Consider the following 19,582-nt stretch of genomic DNA (forward strand, 5'->3'; position numbering starts at 1 on the left):
AAGATCCAGAACACCCCTGTCGCCATTTGCTATTGACCACACCCTCCACGCAGCCACCTGTTACTCTGACTGCCATCCTACAGACTGGTCTGGACTGTTCCAGCATTTCATAGGAATGGACTCCTGCAGTGTATTCTCATTTGGTCTGTAGAAGCTGGTATTTGAAGCCCTTCTGGTCTGTTTAAGGAATCTCTTTGGTCACTTGTGATTTTCAACTGTATCTGAGTTCTCTGACACACTGCCCTTCAAAAGGCAAAGGTGGGGCCTTGTTCCTTGGCCCTGAAATGTGGGCTAGACTTAGCAACATGCATTGAGGAGCAGGATGTGGTGGGAGTGATGAAAGTGACTTCCGTGACTGGTCACAGCCTCTGGTTCTGCCTGGTTCTCTTTCTCACTCTGAGGGAGGCCAGCTGCCATGTGAAGAGGATGCTCAAGCAGCCTGAGGAGAGGCCCACGTGGGGAGGAACGGAGGCCTCCTGCCAGCACCTAGGACCCAGGTGCCAGCCAAGGGAGGGAGCCTTCTTGGAACCGGATCCTCCAGCCACAGTCAAGCCTTCAGATGACTACAGCCTTGGCTGACATCCTGACTTCAATGCAATAAAAGACCCAACCAAGCTGCTCTAGAATTTCTCACTCACTTTATGTGAGAGAAAAAATGTTTATTGTTGTTTGAAGACACTAAATTTTGGGGTGATTTATTATGCAGCGATAGATTACTAATACTGTCAATGACACATTGAGCCCATCTATCCATCCATCCCTCCATCCATCCATCCCTCCATCCATCCCCCCATCCATTTACTTATTCATTTCTTCATTCAACAAATATTGATTTCTTTAACAAATTGTAAACAATTTATAAAGTGTAATGAAATTTAGAAAGGTTTCTATAAAACTTGGTAAGATATTTTCGAGGGCAAATGCTTCCTTTACAGAGTATGCTTTAGTTATCTAACAGCAATGATTTTTTTTTTGGATTTATTTTTTTTTACTGAAGTATAGTTGATTTACAATGTTGTGTTAGTTTCTGGTGTACAGAAAGTGATTCAGCTATACATTTATATACATATTCTTTTTCATATTCTTTTCCATTATGGTTTATTACAGGATATTGAATATAGTTCCCTGTGCTATACAGTAGAACCTTGTTGTTTATCTATTTTATATATCGTAGCTTGTATCTGCTAATCCCAAACTCCTAATTTATCCTTCCCCACCCCTTTCCCCTTTGGTAACCATAAGTTTGTTTTCTATGTCTGTGAGTCTGTTTCTGTTTCATAAGTAAGTTAATTTGTGTCATATTTCAGATTCTACATGTAAGTGATATCGTATGGTATTTGTCTTTCTCTTTCTGACTTACTCCACTTAGTTTGATAATCTCTAGGTCCATCCATGTTGCTGCAAATGGCATTATTCCGTTCTTTTTTATGGCTGAGTGGTATTCCCTTGTACATATGCACCACCTCTTCTTTGGCCATCCCTCTGTTGATGGACGTTTAGGGTGCTCTAACAACGATGATTTAATAGCTACCCCTGAACTGTGAACGGTTCTCTTTTGAGCATGTTTTTAATATTAACCTTCATTACTGTCCCCATTTTGCCGATGAGGAAACTGGCTCACTGAAAGCTTGAGTCACTTGCCCCAAGGCCCCATGGTCAGTAAGTGGTGGAGCTGAATTAGAACCCAGGGCCCACAGGCTTCATCACTGTGCTGTATGCGCCCCTCCCCCCTCCCTTTGCTTGTCCCCAGGGAGACATGTGCCACGCACCTGTGGGTCTACCTGCTTCCACGTCTGTCACTCTGCAAGGCTTGTGCTCCTCCAGGCCAGAGACCGTGTCTTTTCTGTCTGTGTGGTACTGGACCCAGAGCAGGACATCAACAACTGTGTGCTGACCGACTGACCAGCTGGAGCCAGGAGATGGGTGGACGTGGCATGCACTGCACTAAGAAATCCCAGGGGATCCTGAGTAGCCGTGGCACTGCCCCTCTGCTCTAGTGTGAGGCTCTGTCCTGCCCACAGAGGCAGATGGCCCCAGAGCCTGCTCTCCTGGGCTGGATCACAGCTCAGCACGCAGAGAGCCCCAGAATAAGAACACTACTCCCCCGACTTGGCAGCCCAGAGCTGGCTGACTGGGGTCCGGGATGAGCTCTGTTTACCTTGGAAGGCCCGACCTCTTTTGTAACATTCACCCATTGTTGCCAGGAGCCCAAAAATACCTTTATTAATGGAAAAACGGGATGACTCCACAAAGAAATATTTTGACAAGCCCAGAGGAGCCAGTGGGAAGGTTCAGAGCACATCCTCAGGAAGCTGGGGCTTCTTATCTTCTAGGGAGCCCGGCGGGGGAAAGGGCAGCATGCTTCTCCTGCCGCGTTTCCGTGCGGGGCTCCCAGGCACAGCTTACTGGGCTGGATAGTGCAGAGGTGGCTCCTGCAACGTGGCCTGGTCCACGCCCCACTCAGATGCAGCCCCCCGGGACCCTGCGGCATTATCTTGAGTTACTGCCCCATCCGGGTGTTCTCTTTCGTGGCCCATTTCCTCTGACTGCAAATGAGGGATTGGAGCTCCTTCTAAGACATCTTTCTGGGCTCCCAGGTGCCTACCAGTGTCTCCTGGGAGAGGGAGGTTCCAACTGCTTTTCTAGTTCTTCATGGAGACCAAAGGACTCAAGTAAGGAGTGTCTTCCTACAGCTGCACTCACAGAGCCTAAGGCTCCCTAATATGTACCAGGTGCTATTTTAAGCACCCTTATGTGTGCTAACTCTTCACAACAGCTCTCCCATTGGGTAATATTACTCCCATTTTGTAATTGAGGAAGCCAAGGTACAGAGAAGATAAGTAGCTTGGTCACAAAACTGGGGAGAGGCAGAGGTGGGATTTGCACCCAGGCCAGCTGGCTCTGGAGCCTCTTTTTCTGAAATTATTTATATATTTTTGGCTGTGTTGGGTCTTTGTTGCTGCATGCGGGCCCTGTCTAGTTGCGGCGAGTGGGGGCTACTCCTTGTTGCAGTGTGCGGGCTTCTCATTGCGGTGGCTTCTCTTGTTGCGGAGCACGGGCTCTAGGTGCGTGGGCTTCAGTAGTTGTGTCATGCGGGCTCAGTAGTTGTGGCTCACGGGCTCAAGAGCGCAGGCTCAGCAGCTTCGGCGCATGGGCTTAGCTGCTCTGTGGTATGTGGGAGCTTCCCGGACCAGGGCTCAAACCCCTGTCCCCTGCATTGGCAGGCAGACTCCCAACCACTGCGCCATCAGGGGAGTCCCTCTGGAGCCTCTTAACCCCACCCATGGCCATCTTCTGAAGTACATATCTGATCCATGTTACTCAGTGTCTCTGTACTTGATGTCTTTATACTCTTAAAGTGAAATCCATATTGACTAGGAAGCAACTTCAGCTGTTGTACCAAAGATCCACAAATAGCAGGAGATTCAACAAGTTAGATATATTTTTTTTCTTACAAAAGAACCTAGGTGGGAGGTCCAGGGTTGATATGGAGGCGCCATGATCCTTAGGGACCTGAGCTCCTTCGATCTGACATATTTGTCTTCATTAACACAGTTTCTATCTCATGGCCCAGAATGGCTGCTTGAGCTCCTACCATCAAGTCTCCATTTTAGCAGGAAGGGGAGAAGGGGAAGTGGATCATATGTCCTGTCTCTTTAAGGGTTTGATTCCAGGCTCTTCCGCCATGTGACCTATGGTAAGTCATTTAACCTCTTTCATCATCTTTGAAAAAAAAATTTGAATTTCTTTCAAAGGTTATGAGGATGAGATGAGTTAATACATGTTAAACCCTTGGAAAAGGGCAAAGTGTAAACCCTCAATACATTTTAGCAACTATTATTGTTGATGCCGTTAGATGACACTGTTCCTGACAGGCCCCACCCCCACCCCCGTGAGTACGTTATGTTGCTCTCTTGTGTGTTTTTTGGCTCCCCAAGCCTCTCCCATCGCAGCACTAGAACCCCGCTTTGTAATGTGTGTTGACCTTTCTTGCCCCCACTGGATGGAGAGTTCCCTGAAGACATGCACTCTCTGTCTTGTTTTCTCACTGTATCCCCAGCAGCAAGTTCAGGACCACAAGGCAGGTGCCCAGAAAACTTGCTGAATGTATGAAAGAATGAATATTTCCAGTGACAGCAGGTTCACTACCATAGAGGAGACTTCCTCAGGGCCTTTGCACATGCTGCTCCCTCTGTTCTCAGTGAGTTCCCCAGCTAGCTGCATAGCTAGTTCTCGTATTTCTTTCAGTTCTGCTCATGTCACCTCTTCAGTGAAGCCCTCCCTGACCACCCTGGTTAAAACTGGCTCCTTTCCCCATCATAGCTCCACTTTCTGTTTCTTCCTTGGCATATATCACCACTCATCCATGTCGTCTGTATTCATGTGTTCTCTCTTGATCTCCCCCCTGGACTGTAAGCCCCATGAGGACAGCATCCTGTATCTGTTTTTCTCATGGCTGCAGCCCCAGTGCCCAGAATATTGCAGGTATGTGACAATATTTGTGAAACGAATAAACAAAGCAACAAGACAGTCCTATTGATTTTTAAAATATGAGGAGAAAAATTCGAGGTATCTGCACCTCAGTCCCTTTTTTTTTAAACAAAAGCCCTGAATGTTTCAAGCTTAGCTCTCAGAAGAATGCAAACGAGATAAACCTTTCCTTCTCCCTGCCTTTCTCTTTCTTCTGCCGGCAGGAGGAGGAAGGCAAGCCAAGCCGATTCCCTCTCCCTCCACGTCAGCTCTCCAGCTTCTAGGAAAAACTTCCCCCACCCTGCGGGCCTGGGGCATCCCGAGGGCTGCCGCTGGCCTCTTGTCACATCCCGGTTCAGCAGCGGAGCGAGCCCCGCGGAGGGGCAGGCTCTCGCTGGAAACTCGCTGTCAGCAGCCCGGTGAGCTGGCAGAGCACGTCGGGGGTTCTCTCCAAATGCCTCGGAAATCTCCCTGTTGGGTCGCATTCCGGCTTGAGGGACCCTGGGATAACCAGGGCTCTGGGTTGGCAGCCAGCGGCTGATTGGGAGGTAGCAAGATTCAGCACTTCTGAGTTGGAAAAAGCGGCGCTGGGTATTATTTTGGGAAGAGTCAGTCATGAGAACCTCCAAGAGCAGATCAGGGAGGCTATTAAAAGCAAGACAATGTATTTTAAAAATGAACCAGGCCGGGGAGACACCTCGCTCCCTGCCACAGCCAGGGAACTGGGAGTTCTTTCCGGATGAGGTGAACCTTTCCATCGCTTGGAAACGGGGAAAGCCTCTCCAGCTACCCAGCCACCGCCCCGTTCCTCCTTCCCCTGCCAACCCCAGCCGAGCATCTCATCCATCTCCTCGGCCACGTGACCGAGTGAGGGTCCTCCCCGGCCAGCTGCAAAGATGGCCAGACACTCAGGCCTGCCTGCCATTCATTCGACAAACCTTGAGAGGACCTGGGAGTACGGCTCGGGGGCCAGGCTGCCACTATCCAAGTTCACGCTGCCTGCTCCTTACTATTTGGTGACCTTGGGTCTCTGTGCCTAAGTTTCCTCACCTGCAAAATGGGGATGATAGTAGTCTTCCTCCTACAGAGTTGTCGTGAGGACCAAATGAATTGGTATGTTAGGAGGGCTGGGAGGGAGCCTGTCACAGAGACATCACTCAGTAGACATATGATAGGATGATTTCCTGAGTACCCACTAGTTCCAGACATCATTCCAAGCCCCAAGTAAGACAAGCATGGTCCTCTTTTCGTAGTCTGAGTCATAACCAAGTAAACAAACTGATGAGACAGTTTGACATTCTGTTATTTACTCATCAAAGCTTTTTGAGGTCCAGCCATATGCCAGGCATCATTCTTGGTGCTGAGGAGGCAGCGGTGAATAAAACAAAGCCCTGCCCTTGTAGAGTTTATATTTTAGTTGGGAGGCAGGGGAGACGTGATGGACAAGTGAATATGCAATTTATTTGTGGTGAGCGGTGAATGCGCTACAGAAATACAACAGGTGTTGTGATTGAGATTTGTGGAGCGGGGTTGGGCTTTAGGGCAGAGGAGCCGATTGTAGAGATGAAGGTCGTGGAAGGATGTGTTCGTAGGGTGACTTCTGACCTGAGACCCAGAGGAGGAAAGAAACCGGCCATGAGAGATCCTGGGACAAAGGGTTCCAGGTAAAGGGGTCAGGAAGCGCAAAAGCCACGGGGCGGGACCAGGTAGGGAAGGACCGTGAGGCTGGAGCAGGTGAGTGAATGGGAGAGGGAGGGAGATGAGACTGGACACGTGGGTTGGGTCAGGTCTTGGAGGCCTTCGTATTAGTTTGCTGTTCCCTCCAAACTTAGCGGCTTAAAGGAACAAGCATGTAATATCTCTGTGGGCCTGGAGCAGCTTAGTTGGTCCTTATGGCTGCATCATCTGAAATCTTGGCTGTTGGTCGGAGGCCTCAGTTCCTCACCATGTGATCTCTCCAAAGTGCTGCTTGAGTGTCCTCACAACCTGGCAGCTGGCTGCCCCCAGAGTGAGTGATCCAAGACAGAAAGGCAGAAGCCACATTTCTTTTATAACCTAGCCTCAGTAGTCACATGCCGCCATTTTGGCAATGTCCTACTGTTTGTTACACAGGGTGGGAGGGCCTGGACAAGAACAAGAATACCCAGGTGGGCACCACTGGGGCCTTCTTAGAGGCTGGCTATGACAGCCATGGTGAGGTATCTGGACTGGATTCTAGGAGGGATGGGAAATCTCTGAAATGATACCTTTGATTGATCTGGGTACTTGCATAACTGCTGTAAGTAGTGGCAAGATGATCATAATTTTAGTACAGTGATTGAGTGCTTCCTTTATACCAGGCACTGCACTTAGTGTTTCATTAGACACAATGTCATCACATCCTCATGTCTCCCTAAGACGTTGGTATTGCTCCATTTTACAGATGAGGAAGCTTGCACCCTCCCCAAAGAAATGCTATCCAAGGCAAGCCCTCCTCCCACTGGAGGCCAGTGGAATTACCCAAGTAAAGAGAGAAGAGCGGGGATAGGAGGAGAGAGGAAGCAGCCTGCTGGAAGGCCCTGTAGCGAGGAAGGACACAGATGACTGGGGACTCTAAGTGCTTCTGGAGTTCAAAGGTGTCAGAGGTGAGCGATGAGGCTGGAAGGGGTGGGGTAAATTTCATAGGTCTCAGTAGACCACATATGGGATTCTGGACTTTATGCTGAAGGTAATGATAATCCAGTGGAGCAACTGAGTTGACACTTGAGAGGCAGCGTTGCCTGCTGGGTCAGAACCCGGGCTCTAGAGTCAGGTGCTTGGGGTTCTAATCCCACCTCTGCCACCTACTCGCTGTGCAACCTAGAGCAAGCTGCATAACCTCTCTGTGCTGCAGTTTCCTCCTCTGTAAAATGATAATCCTAGGATTATTGAGAGGAGTCAATGAGTTCATACCTGCCCCACAGCAAGTACTCAGTAACTGGTCACGTGATAAGAGATCAGTAACCCTCACCATTCTGGTTTTCATACATCTGGGTCTGGCCCACTTTCTGTGTTTGAGACACATGGGAGTCCAGACCAATTCGAACTGCTGTCCACCTTCCAGCCATGAAGGGGTTGGCGGTCAAGGTGACCGACAGGTGAGGATGACACTTGGGCTATAAACGCAGTGAGAGGACCAGTGAGCGCTCTCCTTGAAGCTGCCCAGGTCCTGTTAAATATTCCTGGTGTTGAATCAGTTGTCTGGGTAGCACCAGTAAGTGATGTCTCAGCAGAAATACCTGCGTTTCTTATTTGGGAGGCTGTTGGAGGGAAGAGATTCTAATAAAAGGCTTCCCCGGTGATTCAAGGTCTCCTTCAGCCCAGATGTCTTGCAGTCTCCCTGGACCTTTCTCCCCATCGCCACCTGGACGCCTTCTATTTGCTTTGATTCAGCTTCTCTTTTGCTTTTTCCTCATATGCTGGCACGTTCCCACCCCAGCTGAGAGCTTCTATTTTGGGGAGTTTTCGTGGATAATTTTGTGGGCGGAAGCTGCCCCCCCCACCCCCCGCCCCGGAGCATCCCTTAAAAAAAGGGAGAGTGCTCAAGAGAAGTGAAAAACAGTGGGTGGCTCAGTTCAAAAGGACAAAATATTTCTTGCCCTGGCGCTGGGAGAGGAAAGAAATTGTCTGAGGAACCTAAGAGCGGCTAAACTAAGAAGCTGAAACCTGCAGCCCATAAGGGCAAATTAGGTGACTCAGCTGCCACGCCCCCGGCTCCACTCCTTATAGTATTAATGTGCTTTAAAAGGGAAAAATGCTTAACTGTGACAAAGAGTGGGCTCTATAAAAATGTGGCTAATGCTTATTCTACCCAGTTCCAAAAGGCGTCCCCCTCTCGGCACCTGTGGAGATCGGGACTCGCCTCTGAGGCCTGAGCCTGGGTGGGACTGAGTCTAAAATTATCCCCGATAATGAGTCTGGCAGAGGAGGGCCCAGCGTGCTCGTTTCCTGCCTCGCTTCTGGCCTCCAAGACCTCGGCTCCCAGGGAGGCCTCTGGGAGGCAGGGGCTGTGGTGCCAAGAACATGGGCTTTGTGGCCAAACAGAGTTGGGTTCCGATCTGGACCGACTGTGTGGACATCAACTCACGGAGCCTCGGTTTGCTCATCTGTAAACACGGCTCCCAGAGTCAAGCTCAGTGGGAGGGTGAAATGGACTTGATGTTGCATAAAGGCTGCTTCATGCCCTGGATGCAGCTGAGCTTAATAAAGTGCAGCTGGAGTTGAAGGGCATGGACTGCAGGGTCGAACAGTCTTAATCCTGGCTTAATGACCACTCACTCCTTGGGTGTAGGAAGGCTTAAAGTATTGGGGTGGCCAAAAATTTCGTTCGGGTTTTTCCGGAAGATCTTATCCAACCCTATACACACACACACATGTATATATACACATATATACATTTTAAGCATTTATCATATACCTTCATGTTCTTAGTATCACGTCCCGACATCAACTCTTAGGAAGGCACTAATAGTGTCCCCATTTTACAGAGTGGGTAAGTGACTCCATGGCAGAGCCAGGCATCTGATTCTAGAGACTGTACTTTATCCTGCCTCTCAGGTTGCCTAAGCCCCCATTGCCCTACAGAACTTTCTACAGTGATGGAAATGTTCTCTTCTGTGCTGTCCAACTTGGTAGCCACTAGCCACCTGTGGGTTTTGAGCACTTGAAATGTGGCTCATGCATCAAAGAACGGACTTTTAGCTTTTATTTAATTGTTAATTAAATTTCAAGAGCCACATGTGGCTAGTGGCTACCCTCGCACACAGTGCTGGGCTAAGCCCTCCCAGTGTCAATGTATTACTTTGCAGGGGGTCAAGGGACAGGAATTGATCGAGGACCCTACCACAGGGCCTGGTACATAGTAGGTGCTGAGTTAGGAGTTGCTATTCAGAGCGCTGCTATGTATGGTGGCTGTCTTCAGAGACGAAGCTTTATAGGTTTGCCTGCCGCGTGGATCACTGCGAAAGGAAGTTGAGTGCTGAGTTTCATTTGTGCCCAAGACTTTCCTTGTTTTAAAACTGAAAGTCCTGCCTCCCAGGAACCACCTCAATCCCAGGCAAACCAGGACGGTTGGTCACCCTGTTCTTGCCTCAGATGATGGGGTTCAGAGTCCTCAGGGGATGGGACTTCCTCAGTAGGGTTCCTTGAAAAGAATCTCTTCCATGGCCTTCCAGGCTGCACTCCAGTATCTGCCAAGGAAACCAGCAGGCAAGGCTTCTGCCTTCTCTGTGCCTTGGTTTCTCTTTTGGAAAGTGGGGGAGAAGGCTCCCCTGCTTCTAGGGTGGCTGCAAGGTGTTTGAGATAAGGTAGCATGGTTGGTGGGCAGGTGTGGCTGCTCTTTGGGGGGACAGTGTTACTTCAGTTGGAGGCCGCCCTGGCTGAAGCGGGCTTTGAAGCGAGGTGGGTGGGCTCGGGGGCTTTGTGGGACCGCGTCTCCAGCAGGAGTGGTCGTGTCTGAGAGCCCAGCGAGGCTCTTGTGGGTCAAGGTGTGGAACACAGAGTGGTTCCCCCGGATGAAGCCAGCTCCTCTCAACGCGTCTTCAAGTTCAAGTCTGTCTGTAAGAAAGTGGGGAGGGGCTGATGAGTCACCAGCCTTGGTGCGACCCCCAGTTTTATCAGAGCCCACAAAAGCATCTGAAAGGGCCATTTTCAAAGCTGGCTTTATCTGGGGGCCCCCGATTCCCCACCCTGCACGGGGGTGAAGAGGCAAATCCAGGCTATGTCCAGAAAAAGTGTTTTGACAGCAGGACCTCCCCACCAGCCTTCCGGGGTCTGTGGCCTGTTGACGGGAGACACGCGTGGCATCCCCAGGACCTTCTTCTGGAGGCTGTGCAAAGTTCATGACATCCCTTCCCTTTATTTTCCTGTTTATTCAGAGCATGTGTAAACACATGGGTTGCCTGGTTTCCGCGTCTCTGTGGCCATTTCATTATTGCTGGAGCCTCTGAGCATCACTGGAAACCTTGGGTTTTCTAAATGAATCTAAAAATAGACCTCTTTGAAAAAAAAAATCTTGGAGAGTTGACATAAGGCACCGTTATTTATTTCTTTTCCCTCCTCCCCCTCCCCCCGCCTTTTCCCCCCTCCCTCCTCCTCCCCATCAGCCCTGAGCTCAAAAAATCTGGGCAGCCAGAGGCCCCGAGGGACTGGGAAGGGCCCCTGGGTCAGTGTCCGGGGGTCTCGACCACCTGGGGTGTTGATTTGAGCCCTGGGCGGCTTTCTCAGAGAGATGCCCGCTTGGAAAACGGGGTGGGGGGGGCGGGGGGGGTTGGGAGTCTTGGGCATGATTTATGCGAAGCTGCAGCGTGCTAGGGAGGCGGCGGCTGGAGCAATCCTTGCAAACAGCCTCCTGGAGCTCCTGCAAGGCCGACTTGGACACTCCCACGCCCCCACCCCCTTCTCCTCGCCGTCGCCCGCATCGCTCCCTCTCCCTGACTTTTCTCCCGAACAATCAGGGACTTGTGCTGGCGGCCGAGGGAGCCACGGAGCTGGCTGGCCGCGGAGGAGGCGACGTCATGGATTCCTGAGTGTGAAGTTTGCAGGAAAGCCCTTAGTTTTGGAGATGGACGGGATCCAGTGGTTTCCATGGCGCTGGATAAACAGGAGGAAACAGTGAGGGAATCCCGTTATTTTACTGCATTGAAAGCCTATAAACACGGAGCGCGGGGAAGGAAGTCGCGTTCCCTCTCGAGTAAGCCGGAGCGCCGAGCCGCGCCGACTCCGCCGTGCCGGGAGCCGGGAGCCTGGAGGCGGGAGGCGCGCAGCTCCCGGGCCGCTCGCAGGCTCCTCGGCCAGGGCAGCCCCGCGAGCATGCTTTAGAGAGGACGGCGCCCCCTTGGCTCCTGGTCTACCCAAACAGACCCCTCTCACCCCGCGCGCCGAAACCCCATCCCCTCCAGATGCAGAGAGAGGCTGCGTTCAGACTGGGGCACTGCCATCCCCTCCGCATCATGGGGTCTGTGGACCAAGGTAACTGACTCCCCCTCTATTCCAGACGCTTCCTCCTCCCACCTCTCAGCCCTTTCCCTTCTGCTCTCTTCCCGGGCAGCGCTTTCAGCTCCTGGCTGAGGTCGCGGGGAGGCCCGGGGACTCCGGTTTCCCAGGGCGCACAGGTAGCGTGGCCGGGAGGAGAGGCGCCCTCTCCCTGGCCAAGGAGGGGAGACTGGGGAGCCGACTTCAGACCACTTCCCGCGGGGGCAGCGAAGTGTCCCAAGGCGGGATTCCCCAGGCCAGTCTGTCAAAAGGATTGTCCCCTCCATGGGACACCGGGAGGGATTCTCGCTACTAACCGCGGGCTGCTTAACTATTTCCGCGCTGGGCTTTTGACAGCGGATGCCATTCAGCTGTGTTAATATTATCATCATCATCATTTTATCATCATCATTATTTAGCGTTTTTTTTCTTTTAGGAGAACAGGCTTGGCATTTTACTATTTAGTAAATCTAGTAATGAAGACTTTGCTTTTTAACAGAGCAGCAGATGCTCTGGGACATTTAAACAATTTTCTTTCCCGTTTTTTGATGTGTCTCATGGATACCGTCCTCCAGCTCCCCCTTTAAAGTGCAATGTACCATCAGTTTGTTTTGCGATCCGATTACACTCTATTTTCCGTGTTTCTGTCTCTTTTCCCCTCGTCCTGGAGTTTGTCCTGGAATCACACTAGTTGGATATTACGGGAGGGGCTTAACGTATACAAATATGATATGAAAATATCCCATCTGGCTGGGACTGTGGAGGGGTTTAGGCTGTACACTAATGAATCTGACTTTAAAAGTGGAAACCAGGCGATGTGATGTGTTTTTCAGAGGCCAGCCCTGCAAATAGTGGGGGACACTGCCCGGAGGGCAGGGCTGCAAGAGTTAAATGAAATAAATATGCGTAGGAGGAGTTAGCTTCGTGTCATAAAATCAGAGTTGAATGTAGGTTTTGTGCTCTGCGTGGCTGATTAAAGTTCTGGGGCGGGGGAGAAATGACAATTTCAGTAAATAAACCTAAGGGGCTTTTTTTGAAAACCGGAGTGGGACCAAATGCCTCGGGTTAGGTAGATGGTGCGCTTTGCCACAGCGGACCTCAGTGACATATATTTTTAGTTGAGTTGCACTTTTGAAAGCAAGACCCTGCCAGCGCTTTGAATGTTTTAACTGGTACCAGTTTATCCTGTTCTCTGCTAGTGGTTAAGCCTATGACATAATGGCCAAAAAATGTTACTAATATTGCATCACCTGTAAAAGGGATGCTCTGAGACAGGCGACAGATATATTAAGGACGCGAGTTGGTTTTTATTGCCGTATAGACTGAAACACAGTATTTGATGTTATGATGGTGGGAGGACAGACAAACGCCAATTTTAGGTCAATTCGGAAAGAGAGAGCGAGAGCTGGGAAGAGAAACTGGACGTCTGTTTTGCTGTGTGATCTCACACAAGCTTCACATTTTGTTGACGCTGCTACATCTCTGCTCCAGGTTTGTGAACCTGGTCCTCTCTCAAGGTTTTGAAGTGAAGTGTGTGTATTCTGTGTGTGCATGCGCATCGCCTAACCTCCCCAGCCCACGCTCATGTGTGCAGGGATTGTGAGAACGTGCGTGCCAGTTTGTGTGTCCACATGTGGGAGACAGGGCACCGCATTGTTCCCGGCAAACGACGCTTGGCATGCCAGAGCAACTGGGCACACAGAATGCAACTCCAGGCATCAAAGGCAGCTGGAGTGAGAGGCACTTCGACCGTGCCCTGCACTGGGGCCTCCTGAGGGAAACCCAAATGGCCCTTCAAACTCAAACACCACCACGAGCGTAGGGGCAGATCTGAGGGTGCCTGCAGATGGGTGGGGTCATTAAATAGCAAACAGAAATATTTGCATGGTAAGAAAATACTGACCTTGCTGTGCAGTTTTGGGTCAAGGCCCTGGGAAAAACTGAAGATCTGAAAGAGGTGTGTTCAGTTATATCTGAAGTGGGATGATGGAAAGTATTTCAGGAATAAACAAACCCAGGGTGAGCTCTGCTCACTCCCAGACCCGAACTCCCTGCCTTCTGCCTGGGTTAGGATTTCTGCTTAGCTACATTGCAGCTGTGTGATCTTAGGCGAGTGACTTAACTTCTCTGGGCCTCAGTTTCCACATCTGTAAAATGGAGCCAATAATAATGTCTCCCTTACAGAGATTGTGAGAGTCAGTGAGGTAGCGCACGTAAAGCATCTAAAATGCTGCCGTGCTTATAGTCAACGCTGGATAAACGTTAGCTGCAATTCCTATTGCAAATGCAAAACAATAACTTGTATTGATATAGAAACTGGATTTCACGGCCAAAGTTCTTTGAAGAGATGCAGTACTTTAAACCTCTCATCAAGGGACTTTATAACTTATTGGAGCTTCACAGTGACACAGATTGGGCTAAGATTATGGCTTGTGAAGCCTCCATTTCCTCCCCTGCAAAAGGGAATCGTGATGACCTCACAGGGGTGTCATGAGCATCGTATGAAATCATGCATATAAAACACTCACCTCTGGGCTTAACGTGCAGTTAATACACACTGGATGTTATTATTTTCTGACAGTTGAGGACAATGAGAGCCAGCGTCGCCCATGGTCACACAGTAAGTTCGTAGCACAATGCCTGGCACACGGTAAGGGCTCTGTTGCCTTCCACAGGGGTGAGAGCAGCCGTATTATGAGTATTGACTGGACGTGACAGGGCAAAGTGTTTTGCAAGTGTCAAGTCTTTTAATTGTCAGGGCCACTCTACACCGCAAGTGCCGTGATCAGTGTCTCCTTCGCAGAGGAGTGGAGTGAGGCAGAGAGAGGGGCAGTAACTGGCTGAGTGCTACCTAGCAGGGAAGTGCTGGAGACTGTAATTCGAACCCAGGCCCTTGGCCACATGCTCTGCTGTCTCTGGAACTTACTAATGTTATCATAATTTTTAATCACATCATTTGACAGATGAGGAAACTGAGGAAGACCAGAGCCTTGTCCTGGGCTTTTTTGCCAACACCGTGTTGTTCCTTGACATATCCTGGAAGAGGAGGAAGTGTGGGAAGATGTGGGGGGTATGAGCATCATTTAGAGACGGGGAAACTGAGGCAGCCACTGATTTGTCCCAAGCAGAGGGTGAGTCAGGGAGAGCTCCTTGCCTTGCCTCAGGGAAATGAAAGCACAGTGTTTTCATTTCCACTAGAGGAAGAAAAGTCCCCATACGGCCAGGAGGCTGTAAAGCCAGCTCTACTTTCTGTCCACACAGAACTGAGACCCCGTCCAAGGGCCCCTCCTCCTGGCTGAGCCCCTCCCTGTCTACCCAGATGGCCCCTCCTCCAGCAAGGCCTTCCAGGTCTCTCCTTCTCTTCCCAGAACTTCAGGGAGAATCACTTACTTTCCCAGATGCTCCTCCGACTGCCTTTATTAAGACTTTCCTTAGCTGGATTGTAAGCTTCCTGAGGACAGGGCCAGGTCTCCTGTTTCTGTGAATCTCCAGTGGATCCCAGGTAACGTTTCTACACCCAAGACGTCAACAGCTTGAGATCTGAGTGAGAGGTTCAAATCTTGGCTCTGCCATGTGCTGGCTGCATGACCTCATGCAAGTAACTTCACTCTCCCGTGCCTCAGTTTCCCCACATATAAAAAAGCGATAGTAATATTGTCTGGAATATTGGTTGATATATTGAACAGCTGAAGTCTCAACCAATCAGCACAGCAGGAGCAGGGTCCCAAGAGACTCCCCTGCTGGGCAAGGCTTTAACCCTTTATTTGCTGAATTGTAGAGAAGGTCTCAAGGCAGCAGAGGCCCTTGAGGGGGTGATGACAGCCATCACTTACCAATCTATGGAGAGTTTCAATCTTTTAGTAAACAGTATGAACCTCAAAGTACCCACTTAATTACTAAGTGCTGTTATTATTAGTGTACAATTCATTAATTCAATATTTATCCCCCCCACACACAAAAATCCAACCTAAAAAACCCAATTACCAAGTCCCTCCCCACACATATTCTCATTGGCTGCCTCTCACTTACTACACACATGAGTGATTATTTCACTTCTTAACCTGGAAGAAGCCAGGCAGGTTCCTATTTTTGTTCCTTTGCTAGAACAGGAATTTGAGACTCCGACTGCCCAGACTAGAGAGGAGGCCTGCTCTGGGCTCCCTGGGCCTCCACCCTGGCACTGCCCCACCCTGTACTCATCACACTGGTGGTCGTTGTCCATGCCCTGTCTCTGTCTTCCTCCAGACTTGAACTCCAGGAACCAGAAACCACAACTGTCTTATTCACCCTTGTGGCCCCAGTGCCTGGAACGGTGCCTGATACTTAGTAGGTGCTCAGTACTTTTTTTGTTCAATGGATGGAGGAATGAATGAATGAATGAATGAGGCACAGTAGGGGTGATATGACCTGTTAAGGCCACAGAATTAAGACTTAAACTCTGGGGGCTTCCCTGGTGGTCCAGTGGTTAAGGCTTTGCCTTCCAACGCAGGGGTTGTGGGTTCGATCCCTGGTCGGGGAGTTAAGATCCCACGTGCCAGAAACCCCAAAAAACATAAAACAGAAGCAATATTGTAACAAATTCAAAAAAGACTTTGAAAATGGTCCACATCAAAAGAAATTATTAAAAAAAGACAAACTCTGAAGCACTGTGCCCTCTTTCTGGCTCACTCGCTTCTGCCTCCTTTTGACAACGACAGAGGTTTTGACTTCCATGTTTTCCCACCAAGGGCTGGTGACCTAGGCGGGCTTCGTGCTGGGTCACCTACCAGGCACATGCTCTCATGTTGTTCTCTGGAATGAGTCAGCCCCAAACAACAAAAACAGCAGCCAGCACTTACTGAGTGCCACCTATGTGCCAGGCCCCATCCCCAGAGCTTCCCGCGGGCCGCCTCATTGGTCCTCAACCAGTTATTACCCCATCTTGCACAGGGAGGGGTAGCCACCGCCCCAGGGTCACATCGCTAATTGCGAAGCTTGGAACCAATCGCACTCCACCATGTTGAACCCTGTTAGGCTGAATAACCATAGCAGAAGGGGATCTGTTTTCCCTACCAGACACGTACCGTAGGGCCAAGCACTTTACAGATATTCTCTCAGTGGATTCTCACAAAATAACTTGAGAGGTTGGTACGGAATATGATCCTCCCATTTCAAGAGGAGGAGACCAAGACAGGGCGTGGTCAAGGCATTTAGAGGACAGAGCTGATGCCGAAAGCTCAGCATTTTTTTTTTTTATTTTACAAATTTAATCAGTTATACATATACATATGTTCCCATATCCCCTCCCTTTTGCGTCTCCCTCCCACCCTCCCTATCCCACCCCTCCAGGCAGTCACAAAGAACCGAGCTGATCTCCCTGTGCTATGCGGCTGCTTCCCACTAGCTATCTACCTTACGTTTGGTAGTGTATATATGTCCATGCCGCTCTTTCACTTTGTCACAGCTTACCCTTCCCCCTCCCCATATCCTCAAGTCCATGCTCTAGTAGGTCTGTGTCTTTATTCCTGTCTTACTCCTAGGTTCTTGATGACATTTTTTTTCTTAAATTCCATATATATGTGTCAGCATACAGTATTTGTCTTTCTCTTTCTGACTTACTTCACTCTGTATGACAGACTCTAGGTTCATCCACCTCATTACAAATAGCTCAATTTCATTTCCTTTTATGGCTGAGTAATATTCCATTGTATATATGTGCCACATCTTCTTTACCCATTCATCCGATGATGGACACTTAGGTTGTTTCCATCTCCGGGCTATTGTAAATAGGGCTGCTATGAACATTTTGGTACATGTCTCTTTTTGAATTATGGTTTTCTCAGGGTATATGCCCAGTAGTGGGATTGCTGGGTCATATGGTAGTTCTATTTTTGGTTTTTTAAGGAACCTCCATACCGTTCTCCATAGTGGCTGTACCAATTCACATTCCCACCAGCAGTGCAAGAGTGTTCCCTTTTCTCCACACCCTCTCCAGCATTTATTGTTTCTAGATTTTTTTTTTTTTTTCTTTTTGCGGTATGCGGGCCTCTCACTGTTGTGGCCTCTCCCGTTGCGGAGCACAGGCTCCGGATGCGCAGGCCCAGCGGCCATGGCTCACGGGCCCAGCCGCTCCGCGGCATATGGGATCCTCCCAGACCGGGGCACGAACCCGTATCCCCTGCATCGGCAGGCGGACTCTCAACCACTGCGCCACCAGGGAGGCCCTCTAGATTTTTTGATGATGGCCATTCTGACTGGTGTGAGATGATATCTCATTGTAGTTTTGATTTGCATTTCTCTAATGAGTAAAGATGTTGAGCATCCTTTCATGTGTTTGTTGGCAGTCTGTATATCTTAAGGGCCGCACGGGCAGGATCACCCCGGCCAGACGGTGAGCTGGAGAGGGGGGCCGCAGCCCCTCCAGGAGCCTGCCCTCCGCAGTTTGCCGTGGGAGTTCCTCCTGCCTTCCACTTTGCCTTTCTGGGCCTCTCAGGAGCTCCTGGCGGCCCCCATCCCTTCCCTTTCCGGTTGGAACCTGCCAACAGAGATGCATTTCCTCAGAGCCTCTCTCAGTGGCCAAAGCCCCGCCGGGCGCTTCTTGGCCCCGACGCTCCAGCGCCCCCATTTCCGGCGCGGCCACATGTTAGAGCCAGTCCGCACCAGTCTGCTTACTCCTTGGCACGGTCTACTTCTTCCTCTGCCTCGGCCGTGCCAGTCTTTCCACCCGGGGTCCCCACTCCCTTTTCTCACATCTTTCTTCAAGGCCCACCTCATTCCCATCTCCTCTTAGAAGCCCCCTTGACCATTTAATTCATTTTCATCGTTTTGAGCATCGACTCGGTGCCAGTAACCCTCCAAGAGGCTGGGGATAAAGTGAACAAGACTGCTGGTGTCTGCCCTCAGCAGGCAAACATCAAGGGAACAAACCGGGAATATCCAAGATAGTGTGGAGTGGTGGTAAGTGCTAGGGACCAAAATAGGGGAACAGGGCTGCGAATGACTCAGTATATACGGGTGTGTAGCGCGTGGGTGTATGAGCTTCCTGTGGCTGCCATCACAAATTACCACAAACTGGGTGGCTTAAAACAACAGAGATCTACTCTCTCATAGTCTCAGAGACAAAACGTGTGAAATCAAGGGGGCCATGTTCTCTCTGAAGGCTCTAGGGCAGGATCCTTCTGTGTCTCTTTTAGCTCCTCGTGGCCCTTGGTGGTCCTTGGTGTTCCTTGGCTTGTAGCTGCATCCCTGTGCTCTCCGCCTTTGCCTTCACATGGCCTCTTCTTCCTGTGTGTACGTGTGTCCTGTCCTCTTCCTGTAAGGACACCAGGCATTGGATTAGAGCCGTTAGCCCGAAGGACTTCATCTGAACTTGATCATATCTGCTAAGACCCTCTTGCCAAATGAGATCACATCACAAGTACCTGAGGTTAGGGCTTGAACATATCTTGGGAGAGGGAAATCGTTCAACACACAAGAGTAGGGCTTGCCAGTTCACACTGGATGGTCCCCTCCTCTCTAAAGAGATGTCTTATTCATTGACCTCTGAATGGTGAGGGATCTGCCTGTACAGGACCTGGGGGCCAAGCATCCCAGGCAGAAGGAACAGAGAGTCCAGAGGCCTTGAGGAGGGACATGTGCTTGGGGTAGGTAGTCAATGAACAGCAAGTGTGGCAGGAACAGAAAGGGGAAGAGGGGAAGTGGGATAGGAGACAGATCAAGGAAGCGAGCCAGAGCAGGACCCAGCAGGATCTTGTGAGCAGTTTGATTTCATTCTCATGGTAATGGAGAGGCATTGGGGAAATTTGAAGCAGTAGAGGGTATGAGCTCATTAGCCTTTTCATAGGATCCTACTGACCTTTAAATGCAGAATGTCCTTTAGCCAGGTAAGAGTGGATGCTTAGGATACAGGTGGGAGGCTATGATGGCTACAGGTGGTGGCCTGGGCAGGAGATGACAGGGCCTGGGACCAGTGTGGGGAGGAGGAAGTGGGGAGGAGTTGGTACTTCCCTGTCTGTAGAGCATTCTCCTTTTTGGTTCTCAAACTGTGTTCCCTTGAGCCCCGGGGTTCTGCAGGGATGGCCCCTGTCTTTGGCACCTGAGGGTAGATGCTATTAATTTTGTGAATGATATGAACGGCTCCCAG

General features: G+C 50.2%; 1 protein-coding gene across 6 annotated transcripts in view; it reads left to right on the forward strand.

Annotated features, from left to right (window-relative positions):
• The first annotated feature begins 11,140 nt into the window (after positions 1–11,140).
• NFATC2 (nuclear factor of activated T cells 2) overlaps positions 11,141–19,582 on the forward strand; it is a 161,320-nt gene continuing 152,878 nt past the window's right edge. For 3 of the 6 annotated variants that reach the window (XM_060120464.1, XM_060120462.1, XM_060120463.1), the window contains exon 1: positions 11,297–11,457. In XM_060120464.1, the coding sequence (XP_059976447.1) occupies positions 11,388–11,457 (70 nt within the window). In that variant the 5' untranslated portion in view covers positions 11,297–11,387. Of the gene's footprint in view, positions 11,458–15,766; positions 15,787–19,582 lie in introns of those variants that run through there. The other 3 variants (XM_060120465.1, XM_060120466.1, XM_060120467.1) reach the window with 3 other exon arrangements.

This window comes from Mesoplodon densirostris, chromosome 16, assembly GCF_025265405.1.
Source record: "Mesoplodon densirostris isolate mMesDen1 chromosome 16, mMesDen1 primary haplotype, whole genome shotgun sequence".
NCBI classification, from domain to species: domain Eukaryota; kingdom Metazoa; phylum Chordata; class Mammalia; order Artiodactyla; family Ziphiidae; genus Mesoplodon; species Mesoplodon densirostris.